The sequence below is a fragment of the Caretta caretta genome, chromosome 1, assembly GCF_965140235.1.
Source record: "Caretta caretta isolate rCarCar2 chromosome 1, rCarCar1.hap1, whole genome shotgun sequence".
NCBI lineage: Eukaryota > Metazoa > Chordata > Testudines > Cheloniidae > Caretta > Caretta caretta.
This window is the reverse complement of record NC_134206.1, coordinates 7,357,406-7,380,556: the sequence shown is the minus strand read 5'-3', so window position 1 is coordinate 7,380,556 and position 23,151 is coordinate 7,357,406. Positions and strand designations below refer to the sequence as shown.

Genomic DNA, 23,151 nt, shown 5'->3' with positions numbered 1-23,151 from the left:
CTGGTTGTAAGTGGCAGACTAAGATTTGTAAGAGATCTACTGGATCCTTCAGCTATAGATCCTCTGGTGGAAACCAAGAGAGACCAGTAAAAATCGACACAGACCAGAAGACATCCACAGAGAGGAGGGAAAGACCAGTTCAAGGATTCCCATGGAGTCTACTGGAATTTCCACTAGGGATAAGAAATCCCCCAAATCTTGGTCCCAAGTTTAAAATCAACCAAGTCTTTTAGAAGGTTTGGAAAAGCCGAGGGAACTCCACCCCACTGAATTACGTTTTCTTTTCACTGCACCTCATCCCTTCTGGGGTCCAGCTAGAAATGGAAGCAGAAGAGCTGAAATCTCAGAAGAATGGCTGCCTGGCCAGATTGGCAGGTGGATGCAGTCAGAAAGTGCCAGCACAGCCATGAAAGTGCCTCTTCTCAGGGTACGTCTACACCGCACACCCCCCTCCCCCGGGGAGCAAGTCTCAGAGTCTGGGGGAACATACCTGGGCTCACGGTACAGGGCTAAAGATAGCAGTGTAGCCATTTCTGATCGGGCTGGAACCGGGGCTCTGAAAGCTGGTGAAGGGGGAAGGCCCAGAGCCTGGACTTCAGTCTGAGCGGGAACATCTTCACTGCTCTTCTGAGTGCTGCGGCCTCGAAGCCCGCGAGCCGGACTCAATTGACCTGGGTTCTGAGACGCTGCCATGTTTTCGTTTGTTTTCAGTGTAGACTTATTTATAGTCAAGAGGATCCACTCGTTGCACCAAATGTCTCCCCATTGGTCTGCATTGTTCACAGGGTCACTGAATGCCTCAGGGGCGTGTGGGGCTGAAATGAGGTGAGATTTCTTCTACTCGGGAAGTTCACCGCTCCCGGGAACTGTAACACCGACACAGATTGGAAACTCTATCGGGCACCTTTTCCTTACCCATGTGTACAGCACCTGGCACAATGGGATTCGGTTTCCAGGCTGAGGCCTCTGAGCACTATCCCAATGCAAACTAAACATAAAAACATAAGGAGGCCGGCTGTGGAGTAAATATGTATGAGGCTGTATTGCCTTTTCAAACTCCTGAGGCCTCTCCCTGTGAGTGGCGTTCAGTAGCTAGCTTGTATTCGTAGTGACCGGGGACTGTGAAATATTCAGCCAGAAAGGAGCGGAAGCTGACTTGTCTGGCCAGGGTGACCCTCTTGTGTAGCCAGAGGAGGTACTCCGGGCACTAATGGTCTTGCCAGGGTGGATAAAGCCTCCTAAGGGAAGTAGTGGAGGGTTCATTGCTTGGGTTATTTAAAACGAGACTGGGCAGAACACTGGGGAATCTGCTGTAGTGATCAGTTCTGCAATGGCTGAGGGATTTTGGTCTAGGAGGGACCGAAAATGACTTTTCTCTCTCTCATACCCACGACGCAGGAACAGTTTCTATTCTCCCAAGTCTGAAAAGAAAGAGTGAACTCTGTCTGCCAGAGATGGGTGGGGAGGACAAAGTGGAAGCAGAGATTCCCAGCTGAACTGCGAGACCCCCCTGCGGGGAGGAGATGAGTTCTCTCACCCTGGCTATAAATCCACCAAAGGCAGGCAGCTGCGGGTGAGCATGTAGACCTCACACAGCCCGTGAGGGAGACTGACGCCCTGGGAAAGGAGGGGAGCGCTGCAGGATTCTGGTGAGTTTGCCCACAGAATCCAATTTGTGAGGGCAAAGGAATTGGACTGTTCTGTAGCCATGGATGGGTCTGAAGCAGAACCTCAGATCCAAACACACCCACATTCTGGGCAAGTTCAAAACCTGATCCAAATTCTGCTGCTGTATATTTTAATTTCCTATTTCATCAGTCCATTGGTATTGTGCCCGACCTGATCCAGCTTGGGTGCCTATTGCATCTATAGTCTATATTTAGAATGAATGATCTGGGTTTTCACCTTAATGACTTACCTGGTTTTCCCCTCAATGAGTGATCTGGTTTTCAATGGGAGCTGATGGGTGTTCAGCACCTCCTAAAAATCAAGCTAGGTGCCCAAGCGTGGATGAAGGCAAATACTTTCAACACCCAAGATTGATAATGTGGTGCTGAGTGGCTCTTTAGACATTTCACAAGCAGATTACCTGTCTTGACTTCAGCGTTGGTCTTAGTTCCTTTCTTTTAAGGTGCCTGGATTCTGAAAGGGGTTATGGAGTGCAGTTTATGTGCAAGAGACTATGAGGATTACATTTGAGGTTTGCTTTTTTGAAGAAACCTGGCCTTCCTTTCTCAAGGCACAGTTTGCACCTGGAAATAACTGCCCCCACAAATCAGGTGTGTAAAGGCCTCCATGCCCACATTCCTGCTGGCAGATCATGGTGGGTGCAAACAAAGGTGAAAAGGCCTACAAGCTAATGACGGGATGGAGCCAGGAGCCATGTGTTAAAATTCCACCACCAAATGATTGGGAAGTTTGGGGTGATTTTGTACATTCTCTAAATATTGAGAATTATTGACCTTCCGATATCACTCAGAATGTGCAAGGCGCTGTACACACACACACACACTCAGACATGCATGCGTGCACACAGAGACTTTTCTTTATCAACATTAAGCCCTCTGTAACATACGGAGGGGGAGACAAAGGAATACAAACCAAAATATGGATGATTTTTTCCTACCATTATATGCATCTGTGATGTTAAATACATGCACATCAGCTCTAGTTGATGATCCCTTGTTCCTTGGCCGATTGGTCCTGAGGATGGGAGTGAAGCAGGAATGCAGACCAGTCCAGTTCAGGGAGGCTGTTCTATACCTGGAGGCAGCGTGGGAGAAGCAGACAGGTGTGCAGTCTGTCCCTGGAAAGAGTGGAGGGGAGAGGGGACAACACGAGAAGGGAACTGAGTGAATTAGTAAGGAGATGGAGCTGTGAAGGGCCCCGAGGATGAGAACAAGGAGCCTGTGGAGGGATTTCGTGCTTTGGGTGTGCGAGAAGGGGCATGTGGACCAGAGTGGAGGAAGTTGCCAGAAGCAAGGCTGGATATGACCCGGGGTTGGAGATGGAGGAGAATTTCTGTTGTATAGATAGAAGGGTTGGCTCTTAGGAACATGATGGAGCGTGAGGTGAGAGGACTTGGATAGGCCCTGCACACGCAGGTTGGAGGGTCAAAGACGTCTGCCAGGTTGTAGCCCTGAGTGAGTGCGAGGCTGGAGGTGTTGTCAGCTGATAGAGCTGGGGAGAGGAGAGGGCTTGGGAACGAAGGCAATGAATTTTCCCCTTCCCCCGCCTACTCCCCAGCGTAAGAGACAGAGGGCTGGGGTCAGGGTGCTTCCCCTGGAATTCAGTCCCTACTCAACCTTTGTCAGAGAGACCCTAACCATGCTGCAAAGCCCATATCTACTGTCCCAACTTCTCACCTGGCAAGTGTAGGAGTCATGGGGTGGGTCGCTGTCTGAGGGAGGGAAGGGTTTTGCTAATTTCTAGACTATCTGGTTTCGGCTGATTTGCTTGATACGTTTTGTGGGTTGGGGCTAATCTGGGTTGATCTTGCACAAGTGCCTAATGCTCCCAAAATAGCAAAATAAATAATTTGAAATGTGAAAGCTGCAGATGTAAATGGAGTACCAAGTTCACTGTGTCTTCCCCAGGTGCTCAGGTACCATGGTGATGGCCCTGAAAGAAATGCCCATGATAGCAGAAAAGGTAATGCAAAGGCATGCAGGGAAAACTGGAAAGTCTTCTGAAGAAAAGGGTTGGTGTCACAGATCTGATGTGTAGCGCCAACTCCAGATGTGACAGAAGTGGATGCTGACATAATAGAGTGGCAGATTTCTAAGGCAAGAAGGGTCCACTATGGCCATCAAGCCTGACCTCCTGCATGTCACAGGCCAAAGAATCCACCCGATGATTCCTGCATGCAGCCCAGTAACTTGTGGTGAAGCTAGTACATCTCTCTGAGAACATCCAATCTCAATTGAAAGACCCTGAGCCCCGGGGAAGTTACTAAGCCTGTGACGGTTCTCTTGAACTGGTTAATTCCATCTTAGTTCCAGTAGCACAGTTGCATCTTATTCACAGTTTGCACTCTGAAGGCTTCAACTTCCAGCCACTAGCACTTGTTTTGCCTTTGCCTGCCAGGTTCAAGAGCCCTGCAGTAGCTGATATCTTATCACTTTGTCCTTACACCCCTGGATCCAGGCTTTCGTTAATCTGAGCTCCTCGATATTTACCACCCAAGCCATGTTTCTATCAGCTCCAGACCTTGTCATCCATTCCCAAAGGAGTTGCACCCCGTGAGCCAGAGTGGAGTGTGGCATCTCATACGTGTACAGTATCTGTTCATCCCATCTCTTATGTTTTATTGACAGGACAGACGTTGTTGTGAAACTTACAGAGGATGGTCCTGCAGGGCAACCTGTCAGCTCCTAACGGCACAGGCTCTGATCCATCAGTGTTCTTCCTGACGGGCATCCCAGGGCTGGAAGCCCTGCACCCCTGGATCTCCATCCCCTTCTGCTCAATGTTCACCGTGGCCCTTCTAGGAAACTTCACTCTCTTGTATGTTATCAAGACAGAGCCCTCCCTCCATCAGCCCATGTTCTATTTCCTCGCCATGCTGGCCATCATCGACCTGGGTTTATCCACAACCACCGTGCCGAAAATACTGAGCATCTTCTGGTTTAATTCCAGGGAGATCAGCTTTAACGCCTCCCTGGTGCAGATGTTTTTCCTTCACTCGTTCTCCACCCTGGAGTCTACTCTGCTGCTGGCCATGGCCTTCGACAGGTACGTGGCCATCTGCAACCCCCTGAGGTATGCCACCATCCTGACCAATTCAGTGATAGCAAAGATCGGGCTGGCAGCTTTGGCCCGGGCTGTTCTGCTAGTGGTCCCCCTCCCCTTCCTCGTCAGGAGGCTGCCCTACTGCGGGTCCCACGTCATCTCTCATTGCTACTGTGAGCACATGGCCATGGTGAAGCTGGCCTGTGCCGACACCAGGGTCAATAATGTCTATGGGATCATGGTAGTTCTCTTTATTGTGGGGCTGGATCTGTTGTTCATCTCCCTATCGTATGTCAACATCCTAAGGGCTGTCTTAAGCCTGGCATCCAAGGAAGAGCAGCTCAAGGCTTTCGGCACCTGTGGCTCCCACCTTTGCGCCATCTTAGTATTCTACATCCCTGTGGTCCTCTCCTCAACAATACACAGGTTCAGGCGCCATTTCGCCCCACACGTACACATCCTGCTGGCTAATTTCTACCTCCTCTTTCCTCCCATGATGAACCCCATCGTGTACGGTGTGAAAACCAAACAGATTCGTGACCGGGTGCTTCTCCTGCTCCGAGGGAAAAGCTTCTAGGCTGAGCGGGGAGGGGGGGAGGGGGAGGGGTGCTGAGCAATCAGGAAGCAGAGGATGCAGAAGAGGTTTTCTGAGTAACTTAGACAGCATGGTTGTGGGGGCTCTGTGTATGGGACGCTGGGATGGGAACTCCACCTCTGACTCCTAGGGAGCCATACACTGTCCCCTACACGAGCTTAGTGCTGCTGGCCGGAAGGTGATCTTGGCCTTCACCTTGTCCTCACTCGGCCCCGTTTGTGGAGTGTGAAGAGGAGTGTGAAGGCTCCTTGCACCTTCTCTTGCTTTGCTGGAATCTGGCCTTTATTAGTGACACACCCAGCCACGGCCAAGGACGTCCATGCTGCAGGAACAAATGCTGTATCTGCCGCTGAAGTTCAGTCAGCTCTGAGATGGAGAAACACATCTGGGGCCATTTGGGCCCCAGAAGAAGTGCTGACTGCTGGGCTCTTCTGTCCCAAACATGCCACCAGGGATGCTGCTGGGTGCCAACCTTTTTTTTTTTTGGTTGGAAATCTGGCCTTAGTTGTGGTGCCTGAACATTTGATACTCTTTCCCCAGTGGTTTAACCCGACCGCACCGCAGCACAATGCACCAGGATGAGAAAGGGGGGACGAGGAAGGGTGGATCTGCCTCAAAGTGCACTTCGAACCTCCCCAAATCCTAACCAGAGCGATCTCAGGCACAAAATATTTAAAGTTCACTTTCTGATACTGATAATAAATAAATGAAACAGAATATTGTCTCTGTGTGTGTGTGTGGATGTGTGTGTGTGTGTATAAAATACTCATGAAAAAGTCTTGCTATATTTTATGGCCCTTGTTCCTGTTGACTAATATATGCTGGATAGCATATAGATATACATCACGTTCATAATATGTATTATCTGCACCATGTATATACGAGTAGCATGCATTAACTACCAGTAACATTAACCGCAAATATTGTAACAAAAGAACTAGATAAGTTCAAAAAAGAACTAGATAAGTTCATAGAGGACAGGTCCATCAGTGGCTATTAGCCAGGATGGGCAAGGATGGTGTCCCTAGCATCTGTTTGCCAGAAGCTGGGAATGGGCGGCAATCACTTGATGATTCCCTGTTCTGTTCATTCCCTCTGAGGCACCTGGCTTTGGCCACTGTCGGCAGACAGGACACTGGGCTAGATGGACCTTTGGTCTGACCCACTATGGCCGTTCTTATGGTCTTAACAGTGATATTGCTGAAACAGCCTATACCATGATCCTGTTCATTCACTTATCCTTAGTATCCCCAAATACCTTGCATTTACTTAACTAAGCATTGGCACAAGCAGATAGGAAACTTGTCAACATGTGTAACTTGTAAAATGATATAAATAATAGCAGCTGAAATTTGTACCTGGGGGGAGCATACTGGACGGCTCTTTGGAGACTGGTATCATATCAAATCTTTTTCCTGCTCCATATTAATAAACCTGACTGACACTGGTTATTTGGGATCTTGAGTATATTTCATAAGAAAATAATGAATCAAAGCGTGGTCAAACAATACAATTTATCAACAATTCCAGATAGTTTGAATAACCTCCCATAGACATCACTGCAGAGATCCTGTGGCCCATTTTCCCTGGAAAATGGCAGTCTCTGGGGTAGGATAAAGAGAAATGGTCCCTCAGCCTCCATGAAATAGCTCCGCCGTGGCTCCTCACCCCTGCCTGAGGCCCTTTCCCCACAGCGCCAGGGGGGCATGGGTCGAGTTTCAAGGAATATGGGGGGTGCTGGCGCCCAAACTGCATAGGCTACTAATGGGGGGAACAATTTAAAGGTTTAGCCACCCCCCCACAAACAGCTCGAGTCACAGCCCGCAAGCTGGGCAGGCCCCTCCCAGTTGCAAGGCACCCAGCACTGCCATGTACAACTGGGAAGTGGACAGCGATGAGGAGTCCTGTGCCAGGCGCCGGCCCCAGCCCCATGCTGGTGGGGTGGTGTCTGGCGATGGCCCCCACCCAGGTCCGAAGGAGCCCAGCGTCTCTGGTGGGTGGCAGAGGGCAAAGCGGAGCTGCCGGGGGTGGGCGAGGAGAAGGGGCCGGACCCAAGAGGAGGTGGTTCCCAGGTGAGTGGAGGATTCATGGCTGTTCCTGCTGCGAGCCACACCCTATGATCCATGGCTGGTGGGCCCCCTGGAGTAACAGCCCTGCTGCCCCCCAGGTACCGGGGCTGGACTGTGTCACTCTGCTTCCACCTGGACAATGCCATGATCTGGACCAACATAGGTAACAGCTGGGCCCAGTCCCTCTGCCCAGCACTGGTGGCCCCTGTGTCCTTTCCTTGATTCTCGGGCAGGGGGTGACTGTGGGGTGCACCCGGTTACTGGGGGGTGTCTGCGGCAGGGCTGCCAGGTGGTGACAGGGCTGTTGCCAGGTTTCCGGTTTTTGACCGGAATGTCCAGTCGGAAAGGGAAACTGTCAGCGTCCGGACAACACCGCTGCAGTAACCCGCCTCCGCCACCAGTGGGCGGGAAGAGCAGCAGCCGCGGCTGGAGCCGGGAGCGACCAGGCTGCTCCCGGACCAAAGCAGGTACCGGCGCTGGCCGGGGCTGGGGCTTGAACCTGTCTGGTCCCCCCTGCTGTGCCCCGATTTCCCACCCAGCACTCTGATTGGACAGGCAGGTAGACTCCGTGTCAGACACTCCCAGCCCGGCTCTGCAGGTGGCAGGTGAGTCATGGGGGATGGGGAGTGAGCGACGGGAGTGGGGGAGATACAGGTGGGGGTGGCCTCGGGGGAAGGGGTAGGGCAGAGACATTCGGTTCTCAGAGGTTAGAGCAGGGGTGGCCAACCTGTGGCTCCGGAGCCCCATGCGGCTCTTCAGAGGTTAATATGCGGCTCCTTGTCCGGGCACCGACTCTGGGGCTGGAGCTACAGGTGCCAACTTTCCAGTGTGCTGGGGGGCACTCACTGCTCACCCCCAGGCTCTGCCACAGGCCCTGCCCCCACTCCACCCCTTCCCGCCCCCTCCCCTGAGCCTGCCGTGCCCTCGCTCCGCCCCCTGCCCCCTAGAGTCTCCTGCACGCTGCAGGAGGCTGGGGAAGGAGGGGGCGGTGCTGATCAGCAGGGCTGCTGGCAGGCAGGTGGGGGAGCTGACGGGGGGCTGCTGACGTGTTACTGTGGCTCTTTGGCAATGGGCGCTGGTCAATTCTGGCTCCTTCTCAGGTGCAGGTTGGCCACCCCTGGATGAGAAAGCTGGGTGTACAGGGGCCAAAGTAATATGAGATCTGAGCTGTGTTTGAAGAGTTCTTCTTCAGGTCACTGATTTCATAAGAATTGGGCTGGGCCTTATTTCAGCCAAAACTCAGGTGCTGAACTGTATTGAAGTTCAAGACTTCTCAGTTAGATTGAAAGATAATAGGGTAGGGAACTGGCTATGAGAGAAACCCCATGTCACACGCATTACAAGCCAGGAAATCAGCTTATTAAAATTGAAAAAATATCATTGTCGTGGAGACAGCAGAGCTTAGTGGATAGAGCACTGCACTGGGATACCAGAAACCTAGGATCATGTCCTAGTTGGGTCATTGGGCTGCTGGGTGAGGTTAGGTAAGACACTTAACCTCCCTACAGGCAAGGAGTGAGCAGGCCTGGCCCTCTTGCTAGTGATGGACAAATGAGGCAGGAGCACAGCCAAGTGTAACTTCTAGGGTGACCACCTCAGGCAGAGCACGGGGACTATATGCTGCACCCCATGCAAAGGTGACATCGTTCCCACACCAGCATGTACAGACCTTTCACGCCATGGTTTGTGAAGAGCTTTAAAATTGTTCAAGATGCAAGATGCTGCAGAAAGATACATCAGCACTAATGATCCCTGTGCATTAGGGGGGCGGGGCACTTGCTGATGCGTTTCCCAGCACTAGACTCCACACAAGGTGCAGGCTAGAAGCTTTTCCTTCGGAACAGGAGAAGCACCCGGTCACGAATCTGTTTGGTTTTCACACCGTACACGATGGGGTTCATCATGGGAGGAAAGAGGAGATAGAAAGTGCCCATCAGGACATGTACGTACGGGGCGATTTGGTGGCTGAACCTGTGAGTTACTGAAGAGAGAACCCCTGGTACATAGACCACTAAGATGGCGCAAAGGTGGGAAACACAGGTGCCGAAAGCCTTGAGCTGCTCTTCCTTGGATGCCAGGCTTAAGACAGTCCTTAGGATCTTGATGTATGACAGGACGATGAACAGCAGATCCAGCCCCACAATGAAGAGAGCTACGATGATCCCATAGATGTTATTGATCATAGTGCTGGCACAAGCCAGCTTTGCCACAGCCATGTGATCGCAGCAGCAATGGGAGATGACATGGGACTGGCAGAATGGCAGCCTCCTGACGAGGAAGGGCAGAGGGACCATGAACAGAACAGCCCGGGCCAAAGCCGCCAACCCGATCTTCGCTATCATTGAATTGGTCAGGATGGTGGCATATCTCAAGGGGTTGCAGATGGCCACGTACCTGTCGAAGGCCATGGCCAGTAGCAGAGCAGACTCCATCATGGACATTGAGTGAATGAAAAACATCTGCACCAGGCAGGCATTAAAGCTGATCTCCCTGGAATTAAACCAGAAGATGCTCAGTATTTTTGGCACGGTGGTTGTAGATAAAACCAGGTTGATGACGGTCAGCATGGTGAGGAAATAGAACATGGGCTTGTGTAAGGAGGGCTCTGTCTTGATAACATACAAGAGGGTGCAGTTTCCTAGAAGGATCATGGTGAACACTGAGGAGAAGGGGATGGAGATCCAGAGGTGCAGAGCTTCCAGCCCCGGGATGCCCGTCAGGAAGAACACTGATGGATCAGAGCCTGTGCCGTTGGAACCTGACGGGTTGTCTTGTTGTGGCATCATTTGCAAGTCTCACATGTCTTTCCTTTCAATAAAACATAACACATGGAATGAACAGACCCTGTAAATTAAATACATACTAGGGGTCAGTCTCAGTTCTGGAGGAAGTGGACTGACATTTGTTGAGTTCATCAGTCATGTTGCAACAACACTAATCATACAAACCCTGATATTTTTCTGTGCAAAATCATTTAGAGTTTTTAGAATGTCATTACAAGTAATGACTAATGAACCCCACTTGATTACAAGTATCCTACCTGGTGTACCTTGCTGCTAGGAGATGCGCATTGTTTAGTGTGCATTCTGCCGTGAAGTACCTAGTATATCTGGCTGCACGGCACACTCTCTCAGAAATACCTGGCATGTTCAGCTTCATGTAACAAGATGTACCTGGTACCTTCAGCAGCACACTCTGGGTATTCAGCCTGGATGTATGTAGTTCATTGCGGAACATGCATGAGCAGTGCTATTTTGATCTCATTGATGACCAAGGGTACATCTACAGCAAGTGTCAGCCCGCGGCAGCAAGTCTCAGAGCTCAGATCGACAGGCTCGGGGTACCTCGCTAAAACAATCTGTGTAGATGCTGTAGCTCGTGTTCGGGCTCCACCCCACCAGCTTCAGAGCCCGAGTCTCAACATCTACACAGCTATTCTTAGCGCGGTGCCCCGAGAAGCACGAGCCTGCATCTGTTGACACCAGCTGTGAGGCTAACTGCCGCTCACTGCATAGACAAACCCAAAGAGCCTATGAGTCTGATCCCACTCCCATTGAAATCAGGGGAAGAACTCCCCACCAACTTCTGCGATAACTGAGCCGTTCTTCTTAGGTGACAAATCTGAGGAACTGTCCCAGGTGTCAGTAGAGGAGGTTTTGGAACAAACTGATAAATTAAACAGTAATAAGTCACCAGGACCAGATGGGATTCACCGAAGAGTTCTGAAGGAACTCAAATATCAAATTGCAGAACTACTAACTGTGGTAAGTGACCTATCAGCCTCTGTACCAGATGACTAGAGGATAGCTAATGTGATGCCAATTTTTAAAGAAGGTTCCAGAGGCAATCCTTGTAATTACAGCCCAGTGAGCCTAACTTCAGAACCAGGCGAATTGGTTAAAATCATAGTAAAGAACAGAATTACCGGACACATAGATGAACAAGATTTGTTGGGGAAGAGCCAGCCTGGCTTTTGTAAAGGGAAATCATCCCTCACCAATCTAATAGAATTCTTTGAGGAGGTCAACAAACGTGTGGACAAGGGTGATCCAGTGGCTATAGTGTACTTGGACTTTCATAAAGCTTTTGACAAGTTTCCTCCCTAAAGGCTCTTAAGCAAAGTGAGTTGTCAAGGCATAAGATGGAAGGTTCTCTCGTGGGTCAGTAGCTGGTTAAAAGACAGGAAACAAAAGGTAGGAATAAATGGTCAGTTTTCAGACTGAAGAGAGGTAAATAGCAAAGTCCCCCAGGGGTCTGTAATGGGACCAGTGCTATTCAACATAGCCATAAATGATCTGGAAAAAGGGGTAAACAGTGAGGTAGTGACATTTGCAGATTTTATACAAAATTACTCAAGACAGGTAAATCCAAAGAAGACTGTGAAGAGTTACAAAGGGAGCTCACAAAACTGGGTGACTGGGCAACAAAACAGCAGATGAAATTCAGTGTTGATAAATGGAAAGTAATGCACATTGGAAAACATCATCCCAACTATACATATAAAATGATGGGGTCTAAATTAACTGTTACCACTCAAGAAAGAGATCTTGGCGTCATTGTGGATAGTTCTCTGAAAACATCCACTCCATGTGCAGCGGCAGTCAAAAAAGCGAACAGAATGTTGGGAATCATTAGAAAGAAAAGGAGGACTTGTGGCACCTTAGAGACAAACAATTTATTTGAGCATAAGCTTTCGTGAGCTACAGCTCACTTCATCGGAAGCTGTAGCTCACAAAAGCTTATGCTCAAATAAATTTGCTAGTCTCTAAGGTGCCATAAGTACTCCTTTTCTTTTTGCGAATACAGACTAACATGGCTGCTACACTGAAACCAGGGAATCATTAGGAAAGTGATAGATAATAAAACAGAAAATATCCTAATGCCACTGTATAAATCCATGGTATGCCACATCTTGAATACTACGTGCAGTTTAGGTCACCACATCTCAAAAAAGATATATTAGAATTGGAAAAGACAAAGAGAAGGGAAAAGATGACTAAGGGGTATATGATAGAGATCTATAAAATAATGACTGGTGTGGAGAAAGCGAGCAGGGAAGTGTTATTTACTCCTTCCCATAATAAAAGAAGCAGGGGTCACCGAATTAAATTAATAGGCAGCAGGTTTAAAACAAACAGGAGGAAGAATTTCTTCACACAACACACAGTCAGCCTGGGGAACTTGTTGCCAGGGGATGCTGCGAAGGCCAAATGTCTAATTGGGTTAAAAAAAGAATTAGATAAGTTCCTGGAGGATTGGTCCATCAATGGCTATCAGTCCAGATGGTCAGGGATGCAACTTGATGATCTGGGTGTCTTAAGTCTCTAATTGCCAGAACCTGGGACTGGGACAATAATCGTCCTGTTCTGTTCATTGCCTCTGAAGCATCTGGTACTAGCCACTGTTGGAAGACAGGATACTGGGCTAGTTGGAGCATTTGTCTCACCCAGTATGACCATTCTTATGTTGTATGATACTTGTCAGAGGCTTCACAACTGGTCAGTTTTACAGCGAAAACTCCCTATTTCCAGGCCTATGAAACACCCCCCGCCCTCCACTGACATACTGCAGGACTGTGAGGCTGCGCTTATGCTGTTTCTGGTTTGGGGAAAACTAGAAATGGCACACCAAGAAAATATGACTTACGTAATGTCTTCCTGAAGCTTTGTCTGCCCTCGGCATGTGAGGTATGTGTAGCTACACACCCCATTGACAAGCAGGTGTGTAGCTACACATGGCAGGGAAGGGCTCTGGCAATGGGCAGGCAGCAGGGAAAGGCTCCTCACTGCCAGAGCCTTTCCCCACTCCTGGAGCCTTTCACTGCAATGGGGAGAGGCTCCGGCAGCAGGGAGGCAGCGGGACACTCAGGGGTGGGTATGGGAGCACGGCTTGGGTGTGTGGAGAACTGTGCAGGGTGGAGAGCTTAGAGTTCTGCCAGACATGTTCTCTACGTGCCTAAGCAGTGACTCTCCATCGACACGGCTCTTTACCCCCATGCTAGCCGGGCACGCAGCGTCGGCTCTCCACATGCTGCCGTGAATGTGGACAGGCCGTCGGTTCCAGAAGCAAAGGGACTCAGATGAATCCCTTTAGGCCTATTTATATTGCAGCAGGGGGGTTGTAGTGTGGTGCATAGCTGCGGCACACACGTATTCGAAACCGACTTTGGAGAGAAGAAATCTTATGCTATAAAAATCCAAATGAACAGAGATGCAGAGACTGTTTTCACAAAGGGAAAAAATATTACAAGCTGCTACAGCCCATATTTATCTAAGGTTGTAGAAAAAATATTACTTATTTCATTAACTGAGAATAAATTCTGATCAAATTATTATGGAGTCATAGGTTTTAAGGCAAGAAGGGACCATTCTGATCACCTGCTCTGGCCTCCTGAATAACACAGGCCACAGAATTTCACCACGTGAGTTCTGCCTCAAACCCATAATGTCCCTTGGAGCTAGACCGTTTCTCGTCTCAGTTTGTCTAGTCTCAGCTCCCAGGCATTGGATCTCATTCTGCCTTTGTCTGCTAGATTAAAGAACCTTCTACAGTCAGAAAGCTCTTCCCATCTATGGACTTAAAGACTGTGATCAAGTCACCTCTTAACCTTCTCTCAGATAAACTGAATAGATTGAGCTTGTTCTGTCTCTGGCAGTTAAGCCACGTTCTCCAGATCTGAAATCATTCTTATAGCTCTTTTCTGAACCCTTTTCAATCTGTCCACAACCTTTTTCAAGTGTGGGCACCGGACCTAGAAAGAGGGTCCAGTGATGGTCTCTTCAAGCCGCACACCTCTTTATTTCTGCTCCATATTCCCCTGCTTATGCCTTCAAGGAGGGAATTTGTTCTCTCCATCATCACATTGCACTGGGACCTCATGTACAGCTGGTTACACATCATGACTCCGAGTTCTTTTTTGAGTCAGTGCTTTCTAAAACAAAACTCCCCCATCCTGTAAGTGTGATCTGTGGTCTTGGTTCCTCGATGTAGAACCTCACATTTAGTTGTAATGCACATTGTAATGTAATCTGCACGTTGTTCAAGTGAGCCCAGTTTAGCAAGTGACTGAGATCGTTTTAGGGGACTGCCCTGTCCTAATCATTACTTGTCTCTCTGCCAAAACATATGTCCCCCAGTCTGAAATCTCCCAATAAAGAGTCTCTCACAGTGCAATTGTACCAGGGGAGAGAACTATGGCTCTGTGTGTAACCTGAACATCCCTGATATTTTGGAATACTCACTTGTTTCTTCCTGTACTTTTTTTGGTTGTTTGTTTTTTTGATGGCATTAAATAGTTCCCTTCTAAATGACCAACCTCACTCTACTCTCACTTATACGGGCCTAAATCCAGAATCATTCCAGTTTTACACCAGTTTGACTGACAGCAGATTTGGCCCAAAGCTTTCCATTTCTTTTAAAAATCTCCTATTTAGAAAGTTCCTTGATTAGCTTTAATATAAACTGCCCCAGCTCACCTGAACCCTGGCTGCGTCTTCTTCCCTCTCAGCACATGCTGAAGTCACACACAAACTGCAGGACTCTGCACTCAGCTGAGATCAACTGGGTGAGAGTATTTATACCTCCTAATGACACACACCCTGGTGACTTTACTCGGTGGCAGTTGAGAGACTTGGGTCATTATCGCGGCACATTTGCTTTGGGGCCTAGAGGGTCACAGCAAATGGTGAATGTAGATTAACCCAGGTCTCTCCTGCTGGGCTGGTGTTCATATCGACATCTACGTGAAAAAGTGTGGGCCAAACCCTCAGCAGAGTGCATGCACGTGTCGTCCATATTGCACGTGTCCACAAAATAGTGTGCAAATCCCCACAACTGACGTGTGTACCAGGGATTTACATACCTAAATTGGGCAGGTGGAAAAGTGCACACACAGTGTGCAGGACTTCACCCTGCGTGTTAGGGCTCTGCTTGGAGTTGACTATGAAGACAGCTGAACACTGGTTTGGGAAAGAGATGGGTAATGACATCTTACGTGTACATGGCCTCTTTTATCCAGTAGAATCCCCCAAACCTCATTCTACAGAGACCCACTCACGCATTGCAGACATGCAGCCAGCTCTGGGGTGGAACATAAGCAGCAACACTACAAAAGCGCAGCTGCTACCACTTCCTCTTTGGGTAGGAAGAAGGGCCCCCCTGTATAGGCATAGTTTGACTTCAATATTTGGGGGGCAGCTCCAGCCAGAAAAAGCAGGGCCACGCTTGGGGGAGAAATTCCACGCCTACCCCAGGTTTGCAGTGCTGGGCCCGCTGTGGGGTCACTGCTGGCCTGTGGGGGCTGGGCACTTGCCCTGGTGTTTCTTCAGGTCTTCCATAGGGACCCGTGGGGAGGGGGAGGGGATTTAACCATGGCCACATGGTGACTAATGCCAGGTGTACACAGTCGGGGGGGGGCTTGGAAGCCACGGCTGGAAACCACCCAGCCTCCATGAGCTGGGGGTGGGGTCAGGGCTGCCCCACTCCTGCGTGTGGGTTTCTTGCTGACTCAGAACCAGCCCCGTGCTCGGTCACATGGTACCGCCGGGCCCCCACTCTGTGCGGTAGCTGGCCAGAGCTGAGCCCGTCAAGTGAGCCTGGAGGCCAGGGGAACTGGAAGCTGCACCCCGTGGGGAGAGCCAGGAGTACCAGCTGGGTGCGGCAGGGCGAGGGACCTGCATGGGGTGGGGGGAGAGGAGGGCGTGACTCGGCTTGTTTGGTGGGTGGCCGAACCTTTACATTGTGCCCCCCACTTTCAGTGGGTGCAGATTGATAGTGCCCCCTCCCGCCTCGCCCACCAGGCCGGCAAGCCGTCGTCCCCTCAGACGGATCGAATGGGAAATCAGGCCAGGGGCTGAGCCCGCAGCCTGGCCTCCCCAGGCCGCCTCGCGTCCCTCAGGGGAGGGGCACGGCAGGGCGTGCGTGGCCCCTCGCCTCAGCGGGGACCGGGGCCAGCGAGGGGGCAACGGGACCAGGCAGGTCCCACAGCCGGTCCCCGCCAACACCCTGCCCCTCAGCAGCCCACTGTGCGCCTGGAGCCCATCGCCTGGGGTTGGCAACTTTCTAACCCCTGAAATCCAAACTCCCTGTCCCGCCCCTTCCCCTGAGGCCCCGCCCCCGCCCCACCTCTTCACTGGGGCCCCTCCCCCTACCACGCCTCTTACTCCGAGGCCCCACCCCCTGCCCTACTTGTCTTCCCCCCCCCTGTCGCTCGCACTGCATTCCCACCCCCATCTCAGTCCCCATCCCCTAGGACTCACCTGCCACCTGCAGAGCCGGGCTGGGAGGAGTTGTCGCTGACCCTGCCCAATTGCGGCACAGCGGGACATGTCAGGGGTCAGTCCCCAGAGCCAGGGGCTGCGGTGGGAAATCAGGGCGCGGGGGGGAGATCAGTCCCTGGGGCGGGGGTTGGGGTTGGGGTATGTGGAAATTGGCGCACAGTGGGCGGGGGGGAATAGGAGCAGAGCAGGCAGTGGGGAATTCGGGGGACAGCAGGGGAGGGAAATCGGGGCACAGCGTGGGTGGCGGGGAATCAGGGCACAGCGGGGGGGAAATCGAGGCACAGCCATGTGGGGGTCAGACAGGTGTCCGGGTGGAAGCAGAGTGACACAGCCCAGCCCCGGTCCCTGGGGGGCAGCAGGGCTGATACTCCAGCGGGCCCAACAGCCATGGATCATGGGGTGTGGCTCGCAGCAGGAATAGCCATGAATCCTCCACTCACCTGGGAACCACCTCTTCTCGGGGCCGGCCCCTTCTCCGAGCCCACCCCCGGCAGCTCCGCTTTGCCCTCTGCCACCTGCCGGAGATGCTGGGCTCCTCCAGACCTGGGTGGGGGCCATCACCGGACACCACCCCACCAGCATGGGGGCTGGGGCCAGCTCCTGGCACAGGACTCCTCATCACTGTCCACTTCCCAGTTGTACATGGTGGTGCCGGGTGCCTTGCAGCTGGGAGGGGGCCTGCCCAGCTTGGGGGCTGTGACTCGAGCTGTTCCGAGGGGGCGGCTGAACCTTTAAATTATGCCCCCCAGCAACGTACGCAGTTTGGGGGGCTGTCCCCATAATCCTCCAAACTCCGCCCATGCCCCCCTGGCACTATGGGTGGGGGTGGGGAGCTATGGCGGGGCGATGTCAGTGGTTTTCCAGGGAAAATGGGCCATAGGATCTCTGCAGCGATATCTATGGGTGGTTATTCCAACGATCTGGATTTCTCGATAAATTGTATCATTTGACCACACTTTGGTTCATTATTTTGTTAGGAAATATACTCAAGAGCCCAATGTCAGGGAGGTTGATTAATATGGCCCAGGAACAAGGTTTGATACGATACCAGTCTCCAAAGAGCTGTCCCGTTCAGCGACACCGCATTCACCTTATACTGATGGTGCCCTCCACCAGGTACAAATTTCGGCTGCTATTATTTATGTGATTTTACAAGTGACAACATGTTTACAAGTCTCCTACCTACTTGTGACAAATGCTTAGTTAAGAAAATGCAAGGTATTACGGGATACTAAGTGAATGAAAAGGATCATGGTACAGGCCAGTTTCAGCTATATCACTGTTAAGACCATAAGAATGGCCATAGTGGGTCAGACCAAAGGTCCATCTAGCCCAGTATCCTGTCTTCCGACAGTGGCCAGTGCCAGGTGCCCCAGAGGGAATGAACAGAACAGGGAATCATCAAGTGATCCATCCCCTGTCACCCAATCTGAGCTTCTGGCAAACAGAGGCTAGGGACAACATCCCTGCCCATCCTGGCTAATAGCCACTGATGGACCTATCCTCCATGAACTTATCTAGTTCTTTTTTTAACTTATCTAGTTCTTTTGTTACAATATTTGTGCTTAATGTTATTGGTAGTTAATGCATGCTACTCGTATATACATGGTGCAGATAATACATATTATGAACGTGATGTATATCTATATGCTATCCAACATATATTAGTCAACAGGAACAAGGGCGATAGCAAAGAAGAGCAAGACTTTTTCATGAGTATTTTATACACACACACACGCACGCACATGGAGACAATGCTGTGTTTCATTGATTTATTGTCAGTATCAGAAAGTGAACTTCAAATACTTTGTGCCTGAGATCGCTCTGGTTAGGATTTGGGGAGGTTCGAAGTACACTTTGAGGCAGATCCACCCTTCCTCGTCCCCCCTCTCTCGACCTGGTGCATTGTGCTGCTGTGTGGTCGGGTTAAACCACTGGGGACAGACTCTCAAATGTTCAGACACCACAACTAAGGCCAGATTTCCAAAAAAAAAAAAAAAAAAAAAAGGTTGGCACCCAGCAGCGTCCCTGGTGGCACGTTTGGGACAGAAGAGCCCAGCAGTCAGCATTTCTTCTGGGGCCTAAATGGTCCCGGGTGTGTTGCTCCATCTCAGAGCTGACTGAACTTCAGTGGCAGATACAGCATTTGTTCCTGCAGCATGGACGTCCGTGGCTGTGGCTGGGTGTGTCAGTAATAAAGGCCAGATTCCAGCAAAGCAAGAGAAGGTGCAAGGAGCCCTCACACTCCTCCACACTCCTCTTCACACTCCTTCACACTCCACAAACGGGGCTGAGTGAGGACAAGGTCAAGGCCAAGATCACCTTCCGGCCAGCAGCGCTAAGCTTGTGTAGGGGACAGTGTACGGCTCCCTAGGAGTCGGAGGTGAAGTTCCCATCCCAGCATACATAAAACCCCCACAACCATGCTGTCTAAGTTACTCAGAAAACCTCTCCTGCATCCTCTGCTTTCTGATTGCTCAGCAGCCCCCTCCTGCTCAGCCTAGAAGCTTTTCCCTTGGAACAGGAGAAGCACCCGGTCACGAATCTGTTTGGTTTTCACACCGTACACGATGGGGTTCATCATGGGAGGAAAGAGGAGGTAGAAATTGGCCAGCAGGATGTGTACGTGTGGGGCGACATGGCGCCCGAACCTGTGTATTGTTGAGGAGAGGACCACAGGGCTGTAGAATACTAAGATGGCGCAAAGGTGGGAGCCACAGGTGCCGAAAGCCTTGAGCTGCTCTTTCTTGGATGCCACGCTTAAGACAGCCCTTAGGATGTTGACATACGATAGGGAGATGAACATCAGATCCAGCCCCGCAATGAAGAGAACTACCATGATCCCATAGACATTATTGACCCTGGTGTTGGCACAGGCCAGCTTCACCACGGCCATGTGCTCGCAGTAGCAATGAGAGATGACGTGGGACCCGCAGTAGGGCAACCTCCTGAGGATGAAGGGGAGGGGGACCACTAGCAGAACAGCCCGGGCCAAAGCTGCCAGCCCGATCTTTGCTATCACTGAATTGGTCAGGATGGTGGCATATCTCAGGGGGTTGCAGATGGCCACGTACCTGTCGAAGGCCATGGCCAGCAGTACAGCAGACTCCATGATGGAGAATGAGTGAATGAAAAACATCTGTACCAGGCAGGCATTAAAGCTGATCTCCCTGGAATTAAACCAGAAGATGCTCAGTATTTTCGGCACGGTGGTTGTGGATAAACCCAGGTCGATGATGGCCAGCATGGCGAGGAAATAGAACATGGGCTGATGGAGGGAGGGCTCTGTCTTGATAGCATACAAGAGGGTGCAGTTTCCTAGAAGTGCCACGGTGAACATTGAGCAGAAGGGGATGGAGATCCAGGGGTGCAGAGCTTCCAGCCCCGGGATACCCATCAGGAAGAACACTGATGGATCAGAGCCTGTACCATTGGAACCTGACAGATTATCTTCTTGTGGCATCATTTGCCAGTCTCACATCAATGAATTTCCTTTCAATAAAACATAACACATGGAATGAACAGACCCTGTAAATTAAATACATACTAGGGGCCAGTCTCAGCTCTGGAAGATGTGGACTGACTTTTCATTGAGTTCATCTGTCATGTTGCTATAACACTAATCATACAAACCCTTATATTCTACTGTGGAAAATCATTTAACGTTCTTAGAATGTCATTACAGGTCATGACTAATGAACCCCACTTGGTTACAAGTATCCTATCTAGTGTACCTTGCTGCTAGGAGATGCGCATTGTTCAGTGTGCATTCTGCCTTGAAGTACCTAATGTATCTGGCCACACGGCACATGCTTTCAGCCTAGAAATACCTGGCATATTAAGCTTCATGTAACAAGATGTACCTGTTACCTTCAGCAGCACACTATGGGTATTCAACCTGCATGTACGTAATTCATTGCAGAACATGCATGACTAGTGCTATTTTGATCTCAGCGATGACCAAGGGTACATCTACACAACAAGTGTCAGCCCACGGCAACAAATCTCAGAGCTCAGATCGACAGACTCGGGGTACCTCGCTAAAACAAGCTGTGTAGATGCTGGAGCAGAAGTTGGGGCTCCAGCCCACCAGCTTCAGAGCCCGAGTCTCAACATCTACACAACTATTCTTAGCACGGTACCCCGAGAAGCACAAGCCTGCATCTGTCTACCCAAGCTGTGAATCTAACTGCCACTCGCTGCATAGACAAATCCAAAGAGCCTATGAGTCTGATCCCATTTCCATTGAAGTCAGGGGGAGAACTCCCCACCGAGTTCCGGGATAACTGAACTGGGCATCCCGGGGCTGGAAGCTCCATTGCTTCTTGTCCTATCCTCAGATGTTAAGAAGAATAAATTTCTCCTTCCACCTTGTAACAACCTTTTATGTACTTGAAAACTGTTATCTTGTCCCTTCTCAGTCTTCTCTTCTCCAGACTAAACAAACCCAATTTTTTCAATCTTCCCTCATAGGTCACGTTTTCTAGACCTTTAATAATTTTTGATGATCTTCTCTGGACTCTCTCCAATCTGTCCACATCCTTCCTGAAATGTGGCACCCAGAACTGGACACAATACTCAAGCTGAGGCCTAGTCAGAGCAGAGTAGAGTGGAAGAATTACTTCTCGTGTCTTGCTTACAATACTCCTGCTAATGCATCCCAGAAAGACGTTTGATTTTTTTGCAACAACATTACACTGTTGACTCATATTTAGCTTGTGGTCCACTGTGACTCCCAGATCTCTTTCTGCAGTATTCCTTCCTAGGTAGTCATTTCCCATTTTGTATGTGTGCAACTGATTGTTCCTTCCTAAAGGGAGTACTTTGCATTTGTTCTTATTGAATGTCATCCTATTTACTTCAGACCATTTCTCCAGTTTGTCCAGATCATTTTGAATTTTAATCCTATCTTCCAAAGCATTTGCAACCCCTCCCAGCTTGGTGTCATCCACAAACTTTTAAAGTGTACTTTCTGTACCATTATCTAAATCATTGATGAAGATATTGAACAGAACCAGACCCAGAACCGATCCCTGCGGGACCCCACTCATTATGCCCTTCCAGCATAACTGTGAACCACTGATAACTACTCTATGGGAATAATTTTCCAACCAGTTATCCACACACCTTATAATAGCTCCTTCTAGTTTGTATTTCCCTAGTTTGTTTTTGAGAAGGTCATGTGAGACAGTATCAAAAGCCTTACTAAAGTAAAGATATACCACATCTACCACTTCCCCCCATCCACAAGACTTGTTACTCTCTCAAAGGTTTGACACAATTTGTTCTTGACAAATACATGCTGACTATTATTTATCACCTTATTATCTTTTAGGTGTTTGCAAATTGATTGATTAATTATTTGCTCCATTAGCTTTCCAGGAACAGAAATTATTTCCCTTTTTATAGATGGGCACTATATTTGCCCTTTTCCAGTCTTCTGGACTGTCTCCCATCTTCCATAACTTTTCAAAGATAATTGCTAATGGCTCAGATATCTCCTCAGTCAGCTCCTTGAGTATTCTAGGATGCATTTCACCAGGCCCTGGTGATTTGAAGACATCTAACTTGTCTTAGTAATTTTTGACTTGTTCTTTCCCTATTTTAGACTCAGATCCTATCTCATTTTCACTGGCATTCACTATGTTAGACATCCAATTGCCACCAACTTTCTTGATAAAAACAGAAACAAAGAAGTCATTAAGCATCTCTGCCATTTCCATGTTTTCTGTCACATTACTCAATGAGTTTCTTTCCCAACTCATTGAGTAACGGGCCTACTCTGTCCTTGGTCTTCCTCTTGCTTCTAAGGTATTTGTAGAATATTTTCTTATTTCCTTTTATATCCCTAGCTAGTTTGATCTCGTTTTGTGCCTTGGCTTTTCTAATTTTGTCCCTACATACTCGTGTTATTTGTTTATATTCATCCTTTGTAATTTGACCAAGTTTCCACTTTTTGTAGGACTCTTTTTTGAGTTTTAGATCATTGAAGATCTCCTGGTTAAGCTAGGGTGGTCTCTTGCCATACTTTCTATCTTTCCTATGCAGTGGGATAGTTTGCTCTTGTTCCCTTAATAATGTCTCTTTGAAAAACTGCCAAATGTCTTCAGTTGTTTTTCCCCTCAGACTTGCTTCCCATGGGATCTTACCTACCAACTCACCGAGTTTGCTAAAGTCTGCCTTCTTGAAATCCATTGTCTTTACTGTGCTGTTCTCCCTCCTACCATTCCTGTCAAGGTTCCTCCCCCACTCTGAACTCTAGGGTACAGATGTGGGGACCTGCATGAAAAACCTCCTAAGCTTATCTTTACCAGCTTAGGTCAAAACTTCCCCAAGGTACAAAATATTCCACCCGTTGTCCTTGGACTGGCCGCTACCACCACCAAACTAATACTGGTTACTGGGGAAGAGCTGTTTGGACGCGTCCTTCCCCCCAAAATACTTCCCAAAACCTTGCACCCCACTTCCTGGACAAGGT

At 49.6% G+C, this 23,151-nt stretch overlaps 3 protein-coding genes across 3 annotated transcripts; 1 reads left to right on the top strand and 2 right to left on the bottom strand.

The window, feature by feature from the left end:
• Positions 1-4,345: 4,345 nt before the first annotated feature.
• LOC125631311 (olfactory receptor 52K1-like) lies at positions 4,346-5,308 on the top strand. The gene has a single exon (XM_048837793.2). The coding sequence runs from the start codon at positions 4,346-4,348 to the stop codon at positions 5,306-5,308; it is 963 nt and encodes a 320-aa protein (XP_048693750.2).
• Positions 5,309-9,215: 3,907 nt separating this feature from the next.
• Positions 9,216-10,178, bottom strand: LOC142068646 (olfactory receptor 52K1-like). Its single transcript, XM_075118341.1, has one exon. The coding sequence runs from the start codon at positions 10,176-10,178 to the stop codon at positions 9,216-9,218; it is 963 nt and encodes a 320-aa protein (XP_074974442.1).
• Positions 10,179-19,173: 8,995 nt separating this feature from the next.
• On the bottom strand, positions 19,174-20,136 carry LOC142068643 (olfactory receptor 52K1-like). Its single transcript, XM_075118314.1, has one exon. The coding sequence runs from the start codon at positions 20,134-20,136 to the stop codon at positions 19,174-19,176; it is 963 nt and encodes a 320-aa protein (XP_074974415.1).
• Between the last annotated feature and the right edge of the window lie 3,015 nt (positions 20,137-23,151).